This window comes from Erpetoichthys calabaricus, chromosome 1 (genome assembly GCF_900747795.2).
Source record: "Erpetoichthys calabaricus chromosome 1, fErpCal1.3, whole genome shotgun sequence".
NCBI classification, from domain to species: Eukaryota; Metazoa; Chordata; class Cladistia; order Polypteriformes; family Polypteridae; genus Erpetoichthys; species Erpetoichthys calabaricus.
Window position 1 is genome coordinate 349093068 of NC_041394.2, and position 22442 is coordinate 349115509.

The 22442-nt window shown below is 41.3% G+C and overlaps 1 protein-coding gene across 1 annotated transcript; it reads left to right on the forward strand.

Annotated features, from left to right (window-relative positions):
• The first annotated feature begins 960 nt into the window (after positions 1 to 960).
• Positions 961 to 19575, forward strand: LOC127527585 (gastrula zinc finger protein XlCGF52.1-like). Its single transcript, XM_051926693.1, has 3 exons — positions 961 to 1074; positions 4222 to 4685; positions 15709 to 19575. The coding sequence occupies exons 2-3, from the start codon at positions 4259 to 4261 to the stop codon at positions 16575 to 16577; spliced, it is 1296 nt and encodes a 431-aa protein (XP_051782653.1). The 5' UTR covers positions 961 to 1074; positions 4222 to 4258; the 3' UTR covers positions 16578 to 19575.
• The last annotated feature ends 2867 nt before the right edge of the window (positions 19576 to 22442 follow it).

Sequence of the window (22442 nt, forward strand, 5' to 3'; positions counted from 1 at the left end):
TAAATGTAATGAATTATTATTATTATCACACCAGTTCCCAACCCCAGCATGCCTGACCCCATTGGCTCTCCGGCTGTTTTGACTCTTCTGGGGATGAGGTTCCAAAGGGCTTCCCCCATCCCCTTCATAATGCAAGCAGTAGACCAACTCCCACGGAAAACACAAAGGAGTCCTGTCTGCCGTTTCGGAGCTGCGTCAAGTTTTTTTTACGGTGGCTGGAGTGGCTGGTGTGCCACTCCTGCCACCAACCCCCAGGATGGAGATTCGCTTCCAGGGCCGGATGCCCAGGACGCAAAGGAAAATATGTTAGATAGAAAATTAAATGCAAATTAAACTATATTAAATAAATATTTTTATACCACTAAATTAAAATTTTGCATTCTTATATGTTTATTTTTAAACTATACTAAACATTACATGTTCACAAAACACTGTTTTTCTCAATTGAGAAGAGAGCTTATAAAACTACATCTGTTGAATGAATTAACATTCAGCTCGGTGATGACATGTATGATAACAATATACATTTTAAAAACATATCCATCAAGGATACAAATAAAAAAGGAAAGCGTTGATGTCAGCCTTTTTAATATTTTATAGCTTTTTTCATTTTATTAGTGTAATATGTTTCCTGCCACGTGTCGAGTTTGAAAATTAAATGATGGAATGTTTTATTAATTCAGTGGTTTAAGTGTAAATATTTATTTAGTATCCGTAACTCACTTCAACTGCTAACGGGAATCGTCTATTAAAACACGCAGTATTCGCGAACCTACCGCCTGCCTGACAGTAGTGTACTGCTGAGCTGTCGGGGATTTTGATTCTGTGGGGTTTCACGCTGAGCAGAAGTGGGCGTGTCCAATTTCTACCACTTACAGTCGCCGGGCACCTCCACAGTACTAACCCTCACGTGTACCTCTGTTGGCATGCTGTGTGACGTCATCAAAGCGCGATCGAAAAATCAAGCCACACTGCTGTCGGGCACTGGAGTGGACAGTCAGGACAATAGAGGAGAAGCTGCTGTCGAGTGAAGGAGAAAGAGCTTAGAAAGAACAAGCGAGAGACTGACAGAAGGTAAGTGCTTGCGGTTTGTGGACGCCACGTGCAGTTACTGCACGCGACTTCAATGAGAGGCGAGCAGCATGTTTGTGTCCATCAGCCCAACACTGAACTTTGCTCGAATGAATTCACCTTTGGCCGGCGTAGCTTTTCAAGTAGTCGACGTACGTTCACTTAATTTTCTCGACTCCCATTTCTGCTTCATATAGCTCACACACCGCTGCCAGCTTCTGTTCATTTAATTTGTTATCACCATTCAGTCGTGTTTTTTCTCATATCGCAGAACTCGAGGTGTCGGTGATTCCGTACACGCAGCGCTTTGATTTCGGCCTTTCTCCCTCCATTCAACCTTCGACTGTCCAGATTAAAGAGGACAGAGAGGTTGATTACGGGCTGTCTATTAATTAACAGAGTAGCAAGGGTTTTACGCGTCTGTGATTAGTAAAAGAAAAACACGAAATGAACAAACTGGAGTCCTTAACGGTGGGGAAGAATCGGAGTGGATACGAGCCGAGAAATAAATAAAGGGAGAACAAACTGTTGTGCCGTTTCAATTGTGTTACTCAGTTAACCTCCCCTAAATGTATAAATGGAAAATTACTAACTTGAACAGGTGTTGGCCATCATCATCTGTATTTGTAATACCCTGTATATGCAAACCGCTTCATTCACTTTACATAACATACTTTTACATACATTTGGGTGAATATTATTTTTTCCTGAAGTGTGTTTATGTATGTACAGTGTGTGTGTGTGTGTGTGTATATATATATATATATATATATATATATATATATACAGTGGTACCTCTGGTCACGACCATAATTCGTTCCAAAACTCTAGATGCAACCCGATTTGGCCGTGACCCAAATGTAATTTCCCCATAAGATTGTATGTAAATACAATTAATCCATTCCAGACTGTATGAACTGTATGTAAATATATATATTTTTAAGTACAAAAAGTTAATTATACCATAGAATGCACAATGTAATAGTAAACTAAATGTAAAAACATTGAATAACACTGAGAAAACCTTGAACAACAGAGAAAACTTACATTGTAAGAGTTTGCACTAGACCCTTACGAACCGCTTGCTGTAAACACTTTTGTTAATGAGTTTTAAGCACAGGGAATAAAAATTAAATGCCACTTCTCTTACAAAACTTTTCAAAACCATCCTCTACTGGCTTTAAATTCCTCGCCTTCGCCACTCGAAGAAAGCAAATCGCCTTGAATCTTCCTGGCTTTCTCGCATATGATCCCCTCGCTTACGCTTTCCCCTGCAAGGTGCTTCTCATTCAACCACACTAGCAACAGTTTTTCCACCTCTTCCAGCACTTGAGGTCTCTGCTTTGTTAGACCCTGTATACACAAACAAAAGAAAATGGGAAACGGAGAATGGGAATTCGTTGGCACTTAGGGAAACTGGCCACCAGTGTTTTTGTTCGCCACCAGAGAGTGTGGTCATGAACAGATGCAAACCTTTTGATCATAACCCGATTTGTATGTGTTCAGAAACTTATTATATATATATATATATATATATATATATATATATATATATATATATATCCAATGTCTGTCTACTTTTCACAAGAAAACTACTTAACTTTTTTTTTCTATAATTTGTTTGAACATTCCAGTTGAATTTGCGATTTCTCTCGTTGCACATAGTTTTCTTGTGGGAGCGATTTATTTCTGCGAATCCGAGACAGAGGCTGTGGGCCGAGGTTTAGGGGGAAGTGTGACGTGGGGAGTGGGGAACCGGGTACGGCCCTCCTCATTCAAGTGCCAGCCTCCGTTAGTGCCGCTGTACCTCTCGGCACATGTTGAAGTGTACCTCCCTCCACTATCTATCGATACCTGTTTATATCTGCATTTTTTAAAGAATTTTTGGTTGTTAAAAATTGACCTTATTACTTGAGCCCCTTAAGGATATAAAAGTGTTTTAATATGCCATTTTCAATCGGTCTTCTAGCCTTTGCCTTTAACATGCTTACGTATCATTTTCTTGTGATGTCCTCTGACAACTCTCTCCTTTGCTTTCTCTATTCTACATTCAGTGTGGAACACACAATGAGACCAAACAGCAGAGTGATGACTTTTCCCAATTTAAATAGGCTAAATGATTGATTGCACGATTGGAGACATATGGGATACTAATTTAAAGAAAATGGCTAGTTTGAAAAATAACAATCGTTCAATAATTTAGGATCTTTTCTATGGGTACTGTCAAAGTTACACTCATAAATCACAAATCCAGCCCATATCAACGCGTACGTGGAGCCACTCGCTTCATAGAAAAGTACGACTGCTTACAGATGCTGGCAACTTTTCTTAAATACATTTGTAAATTACAGAAGGTGTGATTAGTTTCACACCTCATGTTCTTTCTGGTTACTGATAATCACGACCCTAGGAGTCTGGATTCTGCTGCACTCGGTTGTCCTGGCTTTCTTATCAGTACTTGCCCCTGTGCTAAAGTAGCAGCAGGACAGGGTCACAGATCAAGAGGCTTTAATTAAAGTGTTTTCTAAGAGTGCTAAAGGCAAAAGCTGACAATTAATAAAGACAGCAGTCACGGCATATGATCAATATACAGCGTAATCCATTTGTGAAAATCATATTTATCAGTAAAAATGAAACTTCACAATAGCAACATTGCCAAACATAAGCCTGATGATTAATTAATCAAGTTAAAACTCGCTCAATTCCTACAGTACCACTCATAATAAAAGGTAAGCATCATCATCTACAAGTAGTACACCCGCAGGCTGTGTAGATAAGTTCCTGTTTCTTCTCCCCCTTCCTGATATGTTTCAGTTTCTTAATACAATCCCGATGCCCTACCTGCATAAGACATTCCTCAAAATCGTCCCAAAATTGTGGTGTGGAGAACAACACCACCGCTGTATGTTTGTGAATGCTGCTGCCCCACACCTGTGCAGGGTAGTCTTCATCTTCTTCGGCCAGCCTTTTCCACATTCATTCCACATTTTCCAAGTTTGTTTTACATCTCAAAAATTGATATGATGTGTAATGAGTTACTGTGAAAGTGCCATAAACTGTCTGAGTGGTGTAAATCATAACTTGTAAAATCAAGTTCAGATGTTTTAAGTGGTGTAGTTCTGTTCTTATTAAATCCCATTCTTTCGACAGAATGTAAGGAAAAGTCAACATTTACTGTAACGCCTAGATGGATGTGAAAGAGGAGACCTGTGAGGCTGCTGTGAATATCATGGAGAAAATGATCATAAATGTTAAGGAGGAGGACTGTGAGTGGGAGCCTGTCCACCCTAAACAGGAGAGACTGGACATTAAAGAGGAGGACTGTGAACTGGGGTCAATGGGCATTAAAGAAGAGGCTGAAGAGATGTCTGTCTGGATTGAGACGTACAAACGTAAAAGTAGAGACGGTGTCAAGGAAGAAGACCTTCATGATGGGTGTGAAGAAGGAGTGGTGGCCGAGTTAGTCTCTTCTCAAAGCAGAGTCTGTTCATTTCCAGAGTCTTCTGTTGACATGAAGTCTGAATCATTGCAGTTGGACTCAAAGAGAACTGAGGAAACTTCATTTGTTAGACCGTGGGAAAATCAGCCACCACCTACAAAGAAGTCTTCAGAAAGTAAGTCATTTCAATTTAAAAATTGCTTAAGCTAGACCAGGGTCGCAGGGGGTTCCAGAGTCCCTCCCAGCTATCATAGGATGCAAGGTAGGAACAAACCCTCGAGAGTGTGCCAGTCCATTGCAGGACTTCAGGAAGTGTAAATTAAAAATATGTACATTTTAAGGTAGGGAGTTAAGGGCCTGAAAGAAGGGGGTCTTAAAGATGGAGTGAAATTGCTGTTTTTTATTTTGTGCTTAACATAGTTTAAAAGTTCATCTGTGTTAATGTTGTAAACTTGTTTTCAGCCTATCCTCAAAGTTACAAGAAAACGTTTGTGAACCCTTTGGAATTCTCAGGTTTTCTGCATTGATTCACCTTAGCAATGAGGTCTGCTCTTCATCTGAGCCTCAATAGTAGACCGACACACCGATCTTAAACTAGCAACACAAATGATCAGATTTCTTTTTCTCAGTCCTGAACATGCACAGTCCAGTCTGTCAAAGGTCTTTGTCCCAAATGTTATAGACTGCACTGTATTAATTTTCCACTTAACATAATGTTATAAAGCAAAGAGTTTTTTTATATATTTTAAAAACACCTTGTCTGTCGTTGCAGCTTACATTAGGTCTAATGGATACACAGGTCCATAGGTGAATGGGAAAAGCTGTTGAAACATACCAAATACAGTCGTGGAAAAGGAAGTACACCCTCTTACAGTACTAAAAACTAAACTTGGTGTAACTCTACGCACATTTTCACGGCAGCCACTGACCATGCATACGCACGTTTCTGCTCAGTTTTGTAAATGGGCCATACCCAGTGTCAAAACAGTGCCACTGTTTGTGTTTTTTCTTTTTTAGATTTGCTTCCATGATGCAGGCTTTATCAAGTAAACTGAAATTAATAGTGTATCATTTACAAACTTAAGGCACTTGATTGTAATCATTCTGTAACAATAAAATGGCCAAACTATTTCATCTACCATGGCTGCTTTAGTGTTGTTAGAAGACATCACAAATGGAAGAATTAGAAGAGAGTGCGTATTTAGAGATCATACTTTTCTCATGATGATGACTCGGTTTAGATTTCCAAGAGAGATCCTCTTGGCACTGTGTGCTGAAATGGCGCTGGCTTTACAAAGGCAGACTTTGAGCAATTCTGCTGTACCTGCTCCTTTGCAAGTTCTGTCCCCCCTCGGGTTTTTAGCCACAGGAGCCTTTCAATGTGAACTTTTTTTTACAACTCAGTCCTGATAAAACAGAAATCTTATTAGTTGGTACCAATCTACCCTTCGTGGGCTAAACATTGACATTAATAGGATCCTGGTTCCACCCTCAGCATCAGTCCCTAATTTGGGTGTCATCTTTGATCAGCTTCTTACTTTTCACTCACACATTAGCTCAATAGTACAGACAGCCTTTTTTCATCTTCGCAACATGGCTCATCTGTGAAAGATACTGAAACACTCATTTACGCTTTCATCACTACCTGTCTGGAATATTGCAATGCTTTGTTTTATGGCCTCCCGACTAAATATATCAATAGATTACAATGTGTTCAGAATTCTGCTGCTCGTTTACTTACACACACTAAAAAATCTGCTCACATCACTCCTGTCCTCTGTGATTTACAGTGGTGTGAAAAACTATTTGCCCCCTTCCTGATTTCTTATTCTTTTGCATGTTTGTCACACAAAATGTTTCTGATCATCAAACACATTTAACCATTAGTCAAATATAACACAAGTAAACACAAAATGCAGTTTTTAAATGATGTTTTTTATTATTTAGGGAGAAAAAAAATCCAAACCTACATGGCCCTGTGTGAAAAAGTAATTGCCCCCTTGTTAAAAAATAACCTATCTGTGGTGTATCACACCTGAGTTCAATTTCCGTAGCCACCCCCAGGCCTGATTACTGCCACACCTGTTTCAATCAAGAAATCACTTAAATAGGAGTTGCCTGACACAGAGAAGTAGACCAAAAGCACCTCAAAAGCTAGACATCATGCCAAGATCCAAAGAAATTCAGGAACAAATGAGAACAGAAGTAATTGAGATCTATCAGTCTGGTAAAGGTTATAAAGCCATTTCTAAAGCTTTGGGACTCCAGAGAACCACAGTGAGAGCCATTATCCACAAATGGCAAAAACATGGAACAGTGGTGAACCTTCCCAGGAGTGGCCGGCCGACCAAAATTACCCCAAGAGCGCAGAGACGACTCATCCGAGAGGTCACAAAAGACCCCAGGACAACGTCTAAAGAACTGCAGGCCTCACTTGCCTCAATTAAGGTCAGTGTTCACGACTCCACCATAAGAAAGAGACTGGGCAAAAACGGCCTGCATGGCAGATGTCCAAGACGCAAACCACTGTTAAGCAAAAAGAACATTAGGGCTCGTCTCAATTTTGCTAAGAAACATCTCAATGATTGCCAAGACTTTTGGAAAAATACCTTGTGGACTGATGAGACAAAAGTTGAACTTTTTGGAAGGCAAATGTCCCGTTACATCTGGCGTAAAAGGAACACAGCATTTCAGAAAAAGAACATCATACCAACAGTAAAATATGGTGGTGGTAGTGTGATGGTCTGGGGTTGTTTTGCTGCTTCAGTACCTGGAAGGCTTGCTGTGATAGATGGAACCATGAATTCTACTGTCTACCAAAAAATCCTGAAGGAGAATGTCCGGCCATCTGTTCGTCAACTCAAGCTGAAGCGATCTTGGGTGCTGCAACAGGACAATGACCCAAAACACACCAGCAAATCCACCTCTGAATGGCTGAAGAAAAACAAAATGAAGACTTTGGAGTGGCCTAGTCAAAGTCCTGACCTGAATCCAATTGAGATGCTATGGCATGACCTTAAAAAGGCGGTTCATGCTAGAAAACCCTCAAATAAAGCTGAATTACAACAATTGTGCAAAGATGAGTGGGCCAAAATTCCTCCAGAGCGCTGTAAAAGACTCATTGCAAGTTATCGCAAACGCTTGATTGCAGTTATTGCTGCTAAGAGTGGCTCAACCAGTTATTAGGTTCAGGGGGGCAATTACTTTTTCACACAGGGCCATGTAGGTTTGGATTTTTTTTTCTCCCTAAATAATAAAAACCACCATTTACAAACTGCATTTTGTGTTTACTTGTGTTATATTTGACTAATGGTTAAATGTGTTTGATGATCAGAAACATTTTGTGTGACAAACATGCAAAAGAATAAGAAATCAGGAAGGGGGCAAATAGTTTTTCACACCACTGTACATTGGTTACCAGTTTCTTCAAGAATCAAATATAAAATTATTCTTCTCACCTTTAAAACCCTTCATGGGTTAGCTCCTCATTATCTGTCGGAGCAGCTGCTTCCTTACACTCCTGCCCGTGCAATACTATCATTGGATGCTAAGTTACTCACTCTACTTAAATACAGATTAGGAACTATGGGTGGCAGAGCTTTCAGAGTAATAGTCCCTAAAATTTGGAATTCTCTCCCTCTTAGCCGTCGCGAGGAAAAATCTATTATTAATTTCAAACTTCTGTTAAAAACACATCTTTTCAAGGAGTATTATTCTTTTTCCCGTGTGTAATTTCTACTGTCTTATTAATGTGTGTATTGAATTGTAAAGTGTCCCTGAGTGTTTGAAAGGCGCTACATAAATAAAACATTATTATTATTAACTTGCTGACCGATTGGGTATTTCTCAGTCATCAGTGAGTTGAGGCAGGCCAGCTGTATAGGATGGTATTATTCATTTGTCATCCAGATATACAGTATAAGATTTCCTTACACTGTGGTTGAACTGAAAAATATGAAAGCAAAATTTGCAGCAATGTCCAATATTCCAAATGTAATCAGAGCGGTCGACTGCACACACATTGCTATTGCAAAGGCTCCTTCAGAGAATGAATTTGCTTATGTAAATAGAAAGCATTTCCACTCTGTTAAGGAGTTGCTCTATAGTCCACAGAAAGTGTGTCACATTGTGCAGGCATGTAGCGTGCTGCATAATGTGCCACACAATCATGGCTTGCCCGTATCTGAAGAGATGCGGTATAATGAACCTGAACCTCACCCACTAAACGATCAGCCAAATCGGACAGCGTTAGAACTTCATTTGAATGTAATTAGCAGAATGTAAAAACAAGTAATCAGATGAAGCATTTATTCTAAAATCAGTTCACTTAATTTGTGGTCAGTAGCACATACTACAGCCCTTATATTCCTTAGTTCATTGGCCACATATTTTACAGCATCAACAACTGCATTTTATGACTCAAACAGTCTGTCAGCACACAGCCAGATGGTTGTGTGAGAGTTTACAAGGCAGAGGTGTGTTTGCACAGCCAGTGCCTGAAGGTGGGTTTGCCCCCAACAACACCATCGCTGTGTGGATTTATGTCCTCGGCATGAGGATCACCTTTTGTAATATTGTCTGAAACAGAATAAACAGTAATTAAAACCACATCTGCTGCCTGTTTGTTTGAATTATTACACATGCAGATTATTTACACGAGTATGGATAACCGTAAGTGAAAAATAATTTATACTATCCTGCTGGTAAAATGTTGGTTATAAGTGCCTGGCAAAATAATTACAGCAGCTCACTGCTTAAATAATGTGACCCCAAAAATTCCTCTACCTCCTCCAGTGGTGATGACACTCGGATGGTGGGCTGTAACGCGCCTTTTCACGTTGACTGTGATATCTGACCACTTCTTTTTGCGACTTTGTGAGCTTGAACTTTTGAGTGCTTTTGCCGTACTGTGCCACTCCCATCAGTTTCCTTTTGTTGCTTATACCACTGCTTATGCCACCAAATAGTACATTTCCTCCACTTCACTGAGAAGGACCTTCATTTTGCATTTGCTGAAATTCTTCTTTTTCACGGATGCTTTTACCGTTGTCTTTTAACAAAACACTGAACTGAAGTGGCTACTCCTGTTGATTTACAAATTAAATAGGCATAGTTCTGGGTGGAGTTGGGGTGTTAGCTGTAGGCTCGTGCATGTGCGTTAAAATTCACATTGTTTGATATTTATAAAGAGAAAGTGTGTAGAACTTCGCTTATGCACAGTTTTATACATCTGAATATTTTTGTGTAAATGCACATTTTTAGTTTTGTCCATATGCCATGTTTTAGTGTGAACTAAGTATGCCCCATGACTCAATAGCTTGTAAATGCACCTTTAGCAGCGATGACTTGATAACTCATTTTCTGTAGGACTTTATCAGCCTCTTACATCATTGTGGAGGAATTTTGTCCCTTTTCTTTGTTGCTTCACTTATTATTATTATTTTTATTATTATTATAATAAATTTTATTTATATAGTGCCTTTCCCATGCTCAAGGCACTTCAGAGTTTAAGAAAGAACGTCAGGGTATGCAGTATGTAGCATTGTACTAAACCAGATAAATAAATAAAGAAGAGTAAGATAGCAAATTCAGAGAAAAGCCTAACAGACAACATAATTGATGGTCTCGCACACACACACAGGTTACATGAACATCTTGACATAGAAGTAAATTGAGAGAAGGGTAGTAAAGTCAAGTAGAGCTAAAAGCCTTCCTGAACAGATAAGTTTGGAGTTGTTTTTTAAAAGAATTCATGGAGTCTGCTGATCTGATTAATTTCGGTAGGTCATCGAGGTTTGCTGATATTTGTTTCTGCACAGCTCTCTTAAGGTCCTGCCACATCATTTCAATCAGTTTGAGGTCTGGACTTTGACTGGGCCACTGCAACCCCTTGATGTTTTTCTTTTTCAGCCATTCTGTTGTAGATTTGCTGGTCTGCTTGAGATTATCGTCCTGCTGCAAGACCCAATTTTAGCTGTTGGACAGATGGCCTTACATTTGATTCTCAATTACTTGGGTATAGAGAGGAGTTCTTGGTCAACTCCATAACTGCAAGGTGCCCAGGTCCTGTGGCTGCAAAACATTCAAGATTCAAAATGATTTGTCATATATATGTAGTGTAGCAGTTGAGGCGTGGAGCCACCTCTAACACCCTCAGGTACCACTCTGAACACCAGGTGAAAGTATAATCACTATTATTTTTATTATTATACTGTGCACAAAGCACCCTCCACTCCACACTCATAAACACAATAATCCTCAATAATAAACTCTTTCCTCCTCGCCCAGACACTTGCCACCCTACCTCCCAGCTCAGCTCAAATGTCTGGGCTCACCCAGAGTCCTTTTATAGCCCCTGACCCGGAAGTGGTTCCTGGCACAACCCACAAGTCCGTTTCCTTCCAGGTCAGGGCAAACAGTCTTCTTCATCCCGGGAGCACGTCGTTTTCTCCAGTCACGTGACTGTGACGCACTCCTGGGTTATAGGGCACGTAAGGGCCCACTAGCCCCCCTACAGCGACTCCTGGCGGCCCCCAAGGTATCCAGCAAGGCTGTGTAACGACACTACAAAGTCCATGAGGCCCTGCTGGAACTCGGGGCACGAATATGCTGTCCGGAGGGCTCCTCCTAGCGGTCTGGGGGTGAGGGCCGGACTGGGAAGCCGGCAATCCTCCACAGTAGTTATACAAGTACAACATGTAGGGAAATGTGCCCTCCACCAGTGTTCATGACATTTGCCCAATGTGGCACACCTTGTGTGATTTTGGGCTATACAAAAATAAAATGTATTGTATTTGGTGTGAGGTGTTTGTGCTGATATGCTGTGTTTGGTTTTCACCAGACGTGGTGCTGTGCATTATGGCCAAACATCTCCACTTTGGTCTCCTCAGTCCATAGGATGTTGTTCCAGAAGTCTTGTGGTTTGCTCAGATGCAGCTTTGCAAACCTAAGCCATGCTGCCATTTTCTCTTTAGAGAGAAGAGAGTTTTCTCTTGGGAACCTCTACCAAACAAGCCATACTTATTCGATCTTGTTCTAATTGTCCTGTCACGTACTTTAACATTTAACACTCTAACTGAGGCCTGTAGAGTCGGAGATGGAGCTCTTGGGTTTTTTCCAGTTTCTCTGAGCATTGCACAGTCTGACCTTGGGGTGAATTTTCTGGGACATCCACTCCTTGAGAAGATTGTCAACTGTCTTGAATGTTTTCCACTTGTGAATATTCTTTCTGACTGTAGAAAGATGGACATCAGATTGTTTGGAGATGGCCTTAGAATCCTTCTCAGACTGATGGGCAGCCATAATTGCTTCTCTGAGATCATTGAACATTAGAACACTCTAGACGAGAACAGGCCATTCAGCCCAACAAAGCTCTCTAGTACTATCCACTTATTTCTTCCAAGAAAACATCAAGTCGAGTTTTGAAAGACCCTAACGTCTTACTGTCTACCACACTACTTGGTAGCTTATTCCAAGTTTCTATCGTTCTTTGTGTAAAGAAAAACTTCCTAATGTTTGTACGAAATTTCCCCTTAAGTTTCCAACTATGTCCCCATGTTCTTGATGACCTCACTTTAAAGTCACAGTCTCGATCCACTGCACTAATTCTCTTCATAATTTTAAACACTTCAATCATGTCACCTCTGAATCTTCTTTTGCTTAAACTGTAAAGGCTCAGCTCTTTTAGTCTTTCCTCATAATTCAACCCCTGTAGCCCTGGAATCAGCCTAGTCGCTCTTCTCTGGACCTTTTTTAGTGCTGCTATGTCCTTTTTGTAGCCTGGAGACCAAAACTGCATTGCTGATGTCTTTCCTCATTGGCATGGTCTTAACACACACCCGAATACTCCAGACCAGCAAACCGCTAGACCTTCTGCTTTTATAGAGTGTGACCACCAGGGAGCACACCAGCTCTTCAACACCCAATGCAACAGGCACAGATACAAGTGCAGTAACACTGATGTTTATTTAGACACGGAAGCTCTTCCCAAGTCGTTCCCCTCAGCAGCATGGTATAAAAGCACAAATCCACAGTACAGCACTTGGTCTTCTCTCTGTCTGTCTTTCCACCTCCACTCCTCCTCCAGTGAGTTTTGTCCACCTCCTCCCAAACTCTGGCCCCTCGATTGGTGGCAGGAGGCTCCTTTTATGCTCCACCTGGGAGTGCTCCAGGTGGCTCGTTAGCGAGGTCAGGAATCATTCCCATGTGTGGTGAAAGCCCAAAGTGGGGCTCTGCAGCTTCCACAGCTCCCCCTGGCGGCACCCACAGAACCCAACATGGCTGAGCCGACAAATACCCTTTGGGAATCCGAGGTCCCGATGCAACCCAGGGGAGCTGCCAAGTAGCAGTTTGGGGGAGATAGCACCCTTCAAAAGCAATCTCCACCTGTCCTTCCTTTAAGGAGTTGTCTCGGCCAGGTAAAGATGCCGGTCATGGGGACAAATCACACTTGTAGCAAGGGAATAGTGTAAAAGTGCTTTTATTTAAAACAACAAAACAAAACACTGTCCATAGTGCAGTGCTCCAAACGTTAATAAAAAATCCCATTAAAAACAGTGAAGTGAAGGTTAAAACATCAATAAGTAATTCCTTTAAAAATGAGCTTGAAATAATGATAGGATTGACTAAAATCTTTCATTCCCCGGTGCTTCCCTCTCCAAACCGACACCTCTCTGGTTTGTCCTTCCTAGGCCTTGCAGAACAGAGAATGTACACCAACAGACACTGACATCCCTTATAACTGGCCCGTGTTCCCAACCGCCGATCCACGGCATTCCACTGAACCCTGATACCGCTCCCACTGCTGCGAATCCAGGCTCCTACTGGCGAAAGCGTGACATCCCAGAGCTCAGCGATCACTTTTGCTCAGGGCTACTCAGCAGTCGTGATCCTCGTACCTCCTCCTCCAGCCACTATCCCTGTCTACCTGCTCCTTCCTCAATAAGCGCCCACTTACGCCAACTCCTGCTTTTCCTTCTGTCCATTAACTTCTGCTCTATGGGTCTCTGTACCATTCGTTTTTCCTTCACTTGATCTCCTGTTTCAACCCATACTTTAAGGCTCGGTGGGCGCAGTGGCTCAATCACACACCCCAGGAAGCCAATGAAGCAATTGAGAAAGATTGCACCCTCACGTGAAGGTGTGTCTCACCCCAATTATCCCATCCACTCCTCGCAGCAGCGCGACTGCGTCCATGGAGACTGACTGGAATTATTTAAAAACTGGCCATTCATTCAAAGCCATGGACCCGCTATACCACACTCCTTCTCCACCTATACAGGTTTGCTGCTGTTGGAAAAGTGTCATACACTGATTGGATCAGGAAAGAAAAGTGAAAGGGTTCAAAAGTCCAGGCCATGTGACCTTCCTCTTGTCCATAAAGATGACTTTTAGGGCTGAAAGGTGCCGGGGAAGATGATGAGTGGCGGAGTAACGAGCATAGCCGACCTCCTTTTAAAATGGCTGACTGTCACAACAATATTTTACTCTTTGCGTTTTTCTCTTAAAATGAGATTATCTTGCAAAACAGCGTATCCATATCAAGAACTGGATAAATACTTTATTTTTGCCTTCAAAAACAGACATTTTTGATAAGTTTTAAGGCTTAATAATAGGACTCTGGTTCCCATAAGCCTCATTATAACACACAAGGGCAGGCTAGGAAAATTTTATGTAGCAAATGAATATATATCTTTGTGAAGAATCCGCTTACCATTTAATAAAACTATTAAATAATTAAAAAAAATAGTTTCTCTGAACAAATTAAGATGAAAAAGGAACTCCAGTTTGTTAATTAGATGGGCACACATACAGTACCATTTCTGCAGCAGTATATTCCTGACAATTTAATGGCTGTTATAGATAGATAGATAGATAGATAGATACTTTATTAATCCCAAGGGGAAATTCACATACTCCAGCAGCAGCATACTGAGAAAGAACAATATTAAATTAAAGAGTGATAACAATGCAGGTATACAGACAGACAATAACTTTGTATAATTTTAACGTTTACCCCCCCCCCCCCCCCCCCCCCGGGTGGAATTGAAGAGTCGCATAGTGTGGGGGAGGAACGATCTTCTTAGTCTGTCAGTGGAGCAGGACATATATATTATATATGTTTTGTTATAGGAGAAATGTTAAGATGAAAAAATGAAATGAACTTACAGCAGGATTCTCTTTCTCAAAAAAAGTGGAAATCTAAGTTGGCATGTCAAATATTTGTGAGCAGGCTCCTTGAAACTGTATACCACGACAAAGCTTTGGTTGTGTTACCATCTTCACATGGAGCTATGATGTAAATGCATGAAACAAGTTAATGAATAGTAACAAATCGACTCCAGACAGTCACAAAGGTTTGGGGCAGCCACTCGTATAATATGATCCTGGCTGCAAAAAGGTTTGAAAAGGATGAGTTGTTTACAAGACAGAGTCCAAAACAGAACTGATTAAGTGGAGGTAAGACAGCGGTTTTAAGGACTGGAAGAGGAAATGAGGTCATCCATGCCAGAACCGGAAGTGATGTCATCTGTGGCTCTGGGACCGGAAGTGACATCATCAGTGTCACCAGAGCCGGAAGTGATGTTATCTGTGGCACCGGAACCTGATGGGATTTCCCAGGCATAGTCTGCAAAAGACTGAGAGAGACAGCACACTCTGCCACCCCCTGGTCTGACGTAGTATTACCATTACTTAAGCCCAGTAGCTGCCTCCTGTTCGCACGTGCATGACAAAGTTTAAAAGCAAAAAAGTTAACAGCCCCCACTGAAAGGAAATATTGTGGTATCAGTTTTTATGACATGAAGTGAGAAATGCTTCTACATTTTCATAATTTATTTTTTTGTAGCAGAAGAGGTGGAAAATTTTGCACTGTCCTGCCAACACTAAATTTTAGTTTTTCAGGAAACATTAGGCCAAAAAATTTGTAAAATGGGTTTCTCACATGTAACCTATGTATATTACTATTTTAGTTTTTGGCTACAGTGGTTGTGCTTATTTACTGGGTTGTTGTAATACAGAAATCAGAATGAACAAGGTTATTACCTTTACATGTACAGCTTAAGTTTTGCAATTGCTTTTCCTTTTGGAATGTTTTTCATAATTTCTACCAATTGTGACTTAACATCAATAATTGGCAGTGGATTGAAAATAATGTTTTTCTTCTCCAACCCCCATTCCCCATTTTAAACTTCATACAGGAGGCAGATGTCACTGCTGTTCTGAATGTGGAAAACGATTCTCTCGCTGGAGTCATCTTCAGAGGCACACTAGAATTCACACAGGAGAAAAACCGTTTTACTGTATTGAATGTGGCAAAGGATTTGCTCAGAAGAGTTCTCTGCAGAGCCACAAAGCAATTCACACTGGAGAGAAGCTGTATTGCTGTTTGGAATGTGACAAACAATTCAGTCATGCTAGCAGTCTTCAGAACCACAAAACAATGCACACTGGAGAAAAGCCTTATTGCTGTTTGGAATGTGGCAAAGAGTTTGCGCAAAAGGGCATACTTGAGCAACACAAAAGAATTCACACTCTAAATAAGCCATTTTGTTGTTCTGAATGTGGAAAGCTATTCTCTCGCAGAAGTACTCTTCAGTACCACAAAAGAATTCATACCGGAGAGAAGCCTTATTGGTGTTTGGAATGTGGCAAACAATTCTCTCGCAGCAGTAGTCTTCAGAGCCACAAAAGAATTCACACTGGGGAGAAGCCATACTGCTGTAATGAATGTGGCAAACCCTTCTGTGACAGGCGTAGTCTTCACAGACACAAAAGAACTCACACCGGAGAAAAGCCTTATTGCTGTTTGGAATGTGGCAAACGATTCACTCAAAGCACTAGCCTTCAGTGCCACAAAACAATTCACACCGGAAAAAAGCCTTATTGCTGTAATGAATGTGGCAAACAATTTTTTTTCCAGACTAACCTTCATAACCACAAAAAAATTCATACAGGAGTGAAGTCATTTTGCTGTTCTGAATGTGGCATGCGATATGTGCATATGAAAAGTCTTAAGAGACACATCAGAGTTCACAAAGGAGAGAAGGTGGAAGCCCCAAAGGTGTAAATTGGTAACTCAGAATGCTGAAGAACACAATGAAGAGACTACAGACTACTGCAAGACATGAGCTGGTCTAAGGAGATGATGAAAACAGAAACAGATATATGCTTTTCACAGCAACAGATAACCAATAGAATTTACAAATAACAAGAGAAGGGTAAACAAAAGAAGGTCATATGTCAGACAAAAGACCAACTATTGTTAAATCTATACCAATAAAAGGCAAAGCCCTCACTGACTCACTCATCACAAACTCTCCAACTTCCTGTGTAGGTAGAAGGCTGAAATTTGGCAGGCTCATTCCTTACAGCTTACTTACAAAAGTTAAGCAGGTTTCATTTTGAAATCCTACGCGTAACGGCCATAAACCGATGTATGTACTTATTTCGGTGGTATGACACCACTGTTGGCTGCCATATTGAACTTTCCAATGGTCTTTGTTACTTATGGGCCCATCTTCAAGAAATTTGGTACGCGGGTTCCTAACGCTAACTGAATCCTACTTACGTATATATATATACGTCCATAGCCTGCAGCTCAGTCACCGTGTGAGGCAGCGTTGCGTCCCCCATCCCCACGCCTCCCACGTAGTTGGCTGCCTGCCTATATAAGGCTATCCGTCACTTCAGTCTCTTCATTCCCTTCCTTGGCCACGTTGTTCACGTCTCCCTGCTGATAACTGCAGCCTTTTTATTTAATCCATGGCTTCTTTGCTGTTTTATTGTTCATTTATTACGATTATAGTTATTGTGTAGGTATTTTAGACTTAGTTTACATTGTTCAGGTACCCATTTCCTGTATCGTTCCAACCATACCCCCAATAAACATGTCTATCGAGGTGATCACCATCGATCAAAGAACTGTCACTTACCGAGTGGTTTCCATGCCCGGAGATGGCACCTGCCTTTTCCATTCTCTATGTTACATATTGCACGGCCATATCAGGCTCACTCTTGATATCCGGAGGAACATTGTGTCTTATGTATTGAATGACTGAGACATGGTCAAGGTGTGGACTGATGACGGTACAGGAGATAATTATACTACACAGGAGTACTATAAGAGTGAAATGCTTAAGCCCTTCACCTATGGTTCTGCATGTGAGTTGATGGCTGCCGCTGAATTGTTCGATTGTCGCTTTCAAGTGTACCGAAAAGGCCAAATATTTTACACCTTTGGACAACCACCAATGCCTCTTACAAAGCCTTCTTCAAAATGTTTACCCCAATCCACGAAATCTCCACAAAAATGACATGTCATTGTTGAGGGAGAGAGATATCCTGACACCAAGAAATGACTTGGCTACGACTATAAACCACATTTTACTTCAAAAACTACCTTCACAACCGAAAACATATCAGTCTGTGGATTCAGTTGTAAAAGTGGAAGACGCGGTGCACGATCCAGTAGAGTTTCTCCACACTCTGAATCCTCCAGGCACTCCTGAGCATAATCTAATTTTGAAGGTTGGGGCACCAATAATGTTACTGAGAAACTTACAGCCACCGAAACTTTGCAATGGCATGAGACTTCAGGTCACGTGTCTGCAAAAGAACCTAATTGAGGCAACTATTTCTCCTGGCAGTGGCTCAGGGGAATTTTAATTCCTCGGATCCCCGTTATACCCTCTGATCTCCCATTTCAATGCAAACACCTCCAATTTCCAGTAAGGCTCTGCTTTGCAATGAAAATTAATAAGTCTCATGGAGTGCTGCAAGAAGGGCCAACACCTGACTGTGGCATGGACTAACTGTACAGTCTGTGATCTTCGAAATGCTCAAATGTTTGGAAATGTATAAAATCCACTCAATCAACCTTCACCAATGGCAAACCACCCTTCAGCTTTGTGAAATGATCAGACTCGACACACTTAACAAAAGGTTTGGGGCAGCCATCCGTATAATATCCCAGGCTGCAATGCATTTGAAAGTAAACACAGATGTGCATTTGATGGAGGCCAAACAAGAACTGAGGAATTGTTGTTAAGATGGCGGCTTTACATGCTAAGACCAGAAGTGATGTGACAGAACAGGAAGTGACATTCTTCTGGGCGCCAGAACAGGAAGTGAGGTTCTTCTACATGCCGGAACAGAAAGTGACATTCTTCTGGGTGCCGAAACCGGAAGGGATGTCTTTAGGGATGAGTCAGACAGGTTTTCTCATTTTTGGTCTGCAGAGACAACAGAAGAAGGTTTAGGGCACCCCGCCACCCCCTGGCATGGCATGGAATTTCCCTCACTTGGTCCATACAGCTTCCTGCTACTCGCACATGTGTGACAGCTGATTCACAATCCCTAACGTCAAAAAGAGAAGAACAATATCCCAGTTAGACTCGTTATCACCACTCTGGTAGTGTAGTGAATCAAATCCTCTGAGCTTCTTCCTCAGTAACCTTGGTCACGGGTTCAAGATCAGCATCCAAAATCGGCTGAAATCTCACTTAATCACTCACGTGTTCTTTATGGATGACTTAACAGTCTACAGCTCCAGCGCATAGATGGACAGCTGTGCTTGCTGAAAGAATTTTTGAAGGGCGTCAGATTGACGTTTGAGCTTATCAGATGTGTAAAAGCAACTTTCCATAACTGAAAATATCAACCTTGGTTAAAATTGTGCAAACAGAGGACTGGACCAAAGAAAAACTTGTAAGTACTAGGGAATAAGGAGCAGATCTAAACTATAAGGCACTGTGACAAACTGTGGGCAAAGAGTCCATGTGGAGAGCCGATACAGGGAGAAATATGGCACCCTTCTTTCCCCAGCCTTATGTAGATCAGGAGCTTGACGCTTTGTGCGTGTCATTTGTTGATCTTGTATTTTTGTGGAGACATGTAAGTACTCTTTGTACTGAGAACACATAATAAACTTGATTTAAAACTTGTACACTGTATTGTTGTGGAGTGAATGTGATTCACTTGAGTTGATCTGGGTTTGGCCCGCTCTCGCCCACCCTAAGGTTTGCACCTCCACCCTAACACTCTGAGCAGGACCTTTACAGCCTATCGCACCTCTAGCACTGGAATCCCTGAAGCCTACGAAAAAAGTCGTAATGTTGGGCCACCCTAAATTCCTTCGCACCTCTCCATCAGCATCTTTTGTGTTGTAAATGTGTCGATCAACACAAGCAGGAAGCAGCCTGGTATCTCATCACCCCACCAATGGAGCTGAAGTCAGTTACAAACTTCTCCCAGTACAAGTCTGCTTATCTGGGTGTGAGGTGCCTGGCATTGTAGAGGGTAAGTAATATATCGTTATTTGGAATACATGCATTTCATGTGTGTTCTGTGTCTACAACAATCTGGGTAAGTGTAGGATGACAGGAATGCGACATATGAACACATAACTAAAACAGAAACGTTTTTCATATTCTACTAATAATTGGCAAAATGCTGATGTGAAGTGTATAATGTGTGAACTCTGAAGTCCAAATATCAAATAAACACTTTCACAAAAAGGTACAACAAAACAAGTGCATTTCTATTCAAGAATATAACAGAAGAAAAAGAAATCAGGTTAGGGTATGATGCTGACACAACAGCTTGGCTGGTACAGAGGTAAGAAGTGCGGACTCCTAATCAAGAGGTTGCAGGTTCAACTCCGGGTCCTTCCTGCTTTTTCTGTTTTGAGTAGTCGGCTGCTCTTATTGTTAATATCATAGAATGAAAGCATACATTTGATTTTGAGTCTGTAACAGCTGATGTAAATGTATGGTACTTGTAAAAGTTAGCGTTTTGTTAATCAGTTTTATTCTCTCAGTCACGTTCATGTTCGCCCTGATCTGACACTGCTGTTTTGAAATAAAGACACGCTATAAGAGAGGTCAACTCGGATAAGGACGAGGATTCTAAATCAGAGAAAGAGAACAGAAGCCCTCCCCACAAGAAACGTCCGCTCACATATAAGAAGAACGCAGATACACCGGGTGTGAAGGTGAAAGAAAGATGGCACCGTTTGGATGCAGCAAGAGGTCGGGCGTCATCCTGCCAGTGAATCTACTTCAGTACACGAATGGCTTTAGCTGCAGGTGGAAGCTCCTGTCACACTTTACACAACTGTTGTTACGGTTCTGCCTTTGTCCAGAAACGGGTCCACAAGCTTTTTGACCTTAGTCTCAGAAAGTCTTTCTCCCGTGGGGCGACTGGGGTATTTTCCTGAATAAGGAGTGGCATTGCACATGTAGTTTGTGAGCATGCCCTTGTCGATCAAACAGAGGAAGCGCTGCAGTCTACTTGTGATTTACGCTGTAAGAAAATAATTAAATAAATCGAGGTAAATAACATTCAATCTGACTTTTATATAAGTAACATTTAAATGCTTTCATATGAAGACCATCACAAACTGAGCTTTGCATGATACCTTGGTGAGCTCTGTAAGTCGTGCTGTTCCATTAAAGGACAGGTGGGGGGCAGACTGACTGGCAGGATGACGCCCGACCTCTTGCTTCATACAACCTGTGCCATCTTTCTTTCGCCTTTACGCCTGGTGCAGCTGCATTGTTCTTATATCTGAGTGGACGTTTCTTTCTGGGAGGGCTTCTGTTCTCTTACTCCGATGTAGAAACCTCATCTGAGTTCACCTCTGTTATAGCATGTCTTTATTTGAAAACTAACAGTGTCAGATATGGGGAGTGTAAATGCGACTGAGAGAATTAAACTAAATAAAAAAAAGAAAACCACTAACCTTTACAAGTACCATACATTTACAGCTTCAAATCAAATGTATGTGTTTATTCTATAATAGTAAGAATAAGAGCAGCTCACTACTCTAAACAGAAAAAGCAGGAAGGACCTGGAGTCGAACCTGCAAATTCTTGATTATAAGTCAGCAGTTCTTACCGCTGTACCACCCAGGCGGTCGTGTCTCCATCGTACCCTAACCCGATTTCTTTTTCTTTGGTTATATTCTTGAATAAAAGTACACTTGTTTTGTTATACGTTCACCTTTTGTGAAGGTGTTTATTTGATATTTGGACTTCAGTCTTCACACATTATACACTCCACATGCATTTCACACATGTCCTGTGTCTACAGCGATCTGTGTAAATGTAGCATGACAGGAAATGCAAGGCAAGAAATGTTGAACACATACCTAAAACAGAAACTTTTTCCATGTTAGACTACAAACAACAAAATTTTGACATAAAGTGTGTAATTGAGTTGATCTGGGTTTGACCTGCTATCACCCACCCTAAAGTTCACACATCCACCCTACCACTCTGAGTAGGACTTTTACAGCCTATCACACCTCTAGTACTAGAATCCCTGAAGCCTACGAAAAAAGTCGTAATGTCAGGCCACCTTAAATTCCTTTGCACCTCTACCATCAGCGTCTTTTGTGTTGTAAATGTTTCGATCAGCGCAAGTAGCCTGGTATCTCCTCACCCCATTGATGGAGCTGAAGTCAGTCCTAAACTTCTCCTACCTGTAGTCTGCTTATCTGGGTGTGATGTGCCAGGAGTTGAAGAGGGTAAATAATACTTATCATTATTTGGAACACATACATTTCATGTGTGTTCCGTGTCTGCAACGATCTAAGTAAGTGTAGGATGACAGGAAATGCGACATATGAACACATAACTAAAACAGAAACATTTTTCATGTTCTACTAATAATTGGCAAAATGCTGATGTGAAGTGTATGACGTCTGAAGACTGAAGTCCAAATATCAAAATAAACACTTTTACAAAAAGGTACAACAAAACAAGTCTGCTTCTATTCAAGAATATAACGGAAGAAAAAGAAATCAGGTTAAGGTAAGATGCTGACACGACCACCTGGGTGGTGCAGTGGTAAGAACTGCTGACTCGTAATCAAGAGGCCGCTGGTTCGAGTCTGGCCACTACCCAGAATTATCGTTTTGAGTAGTGAGCTG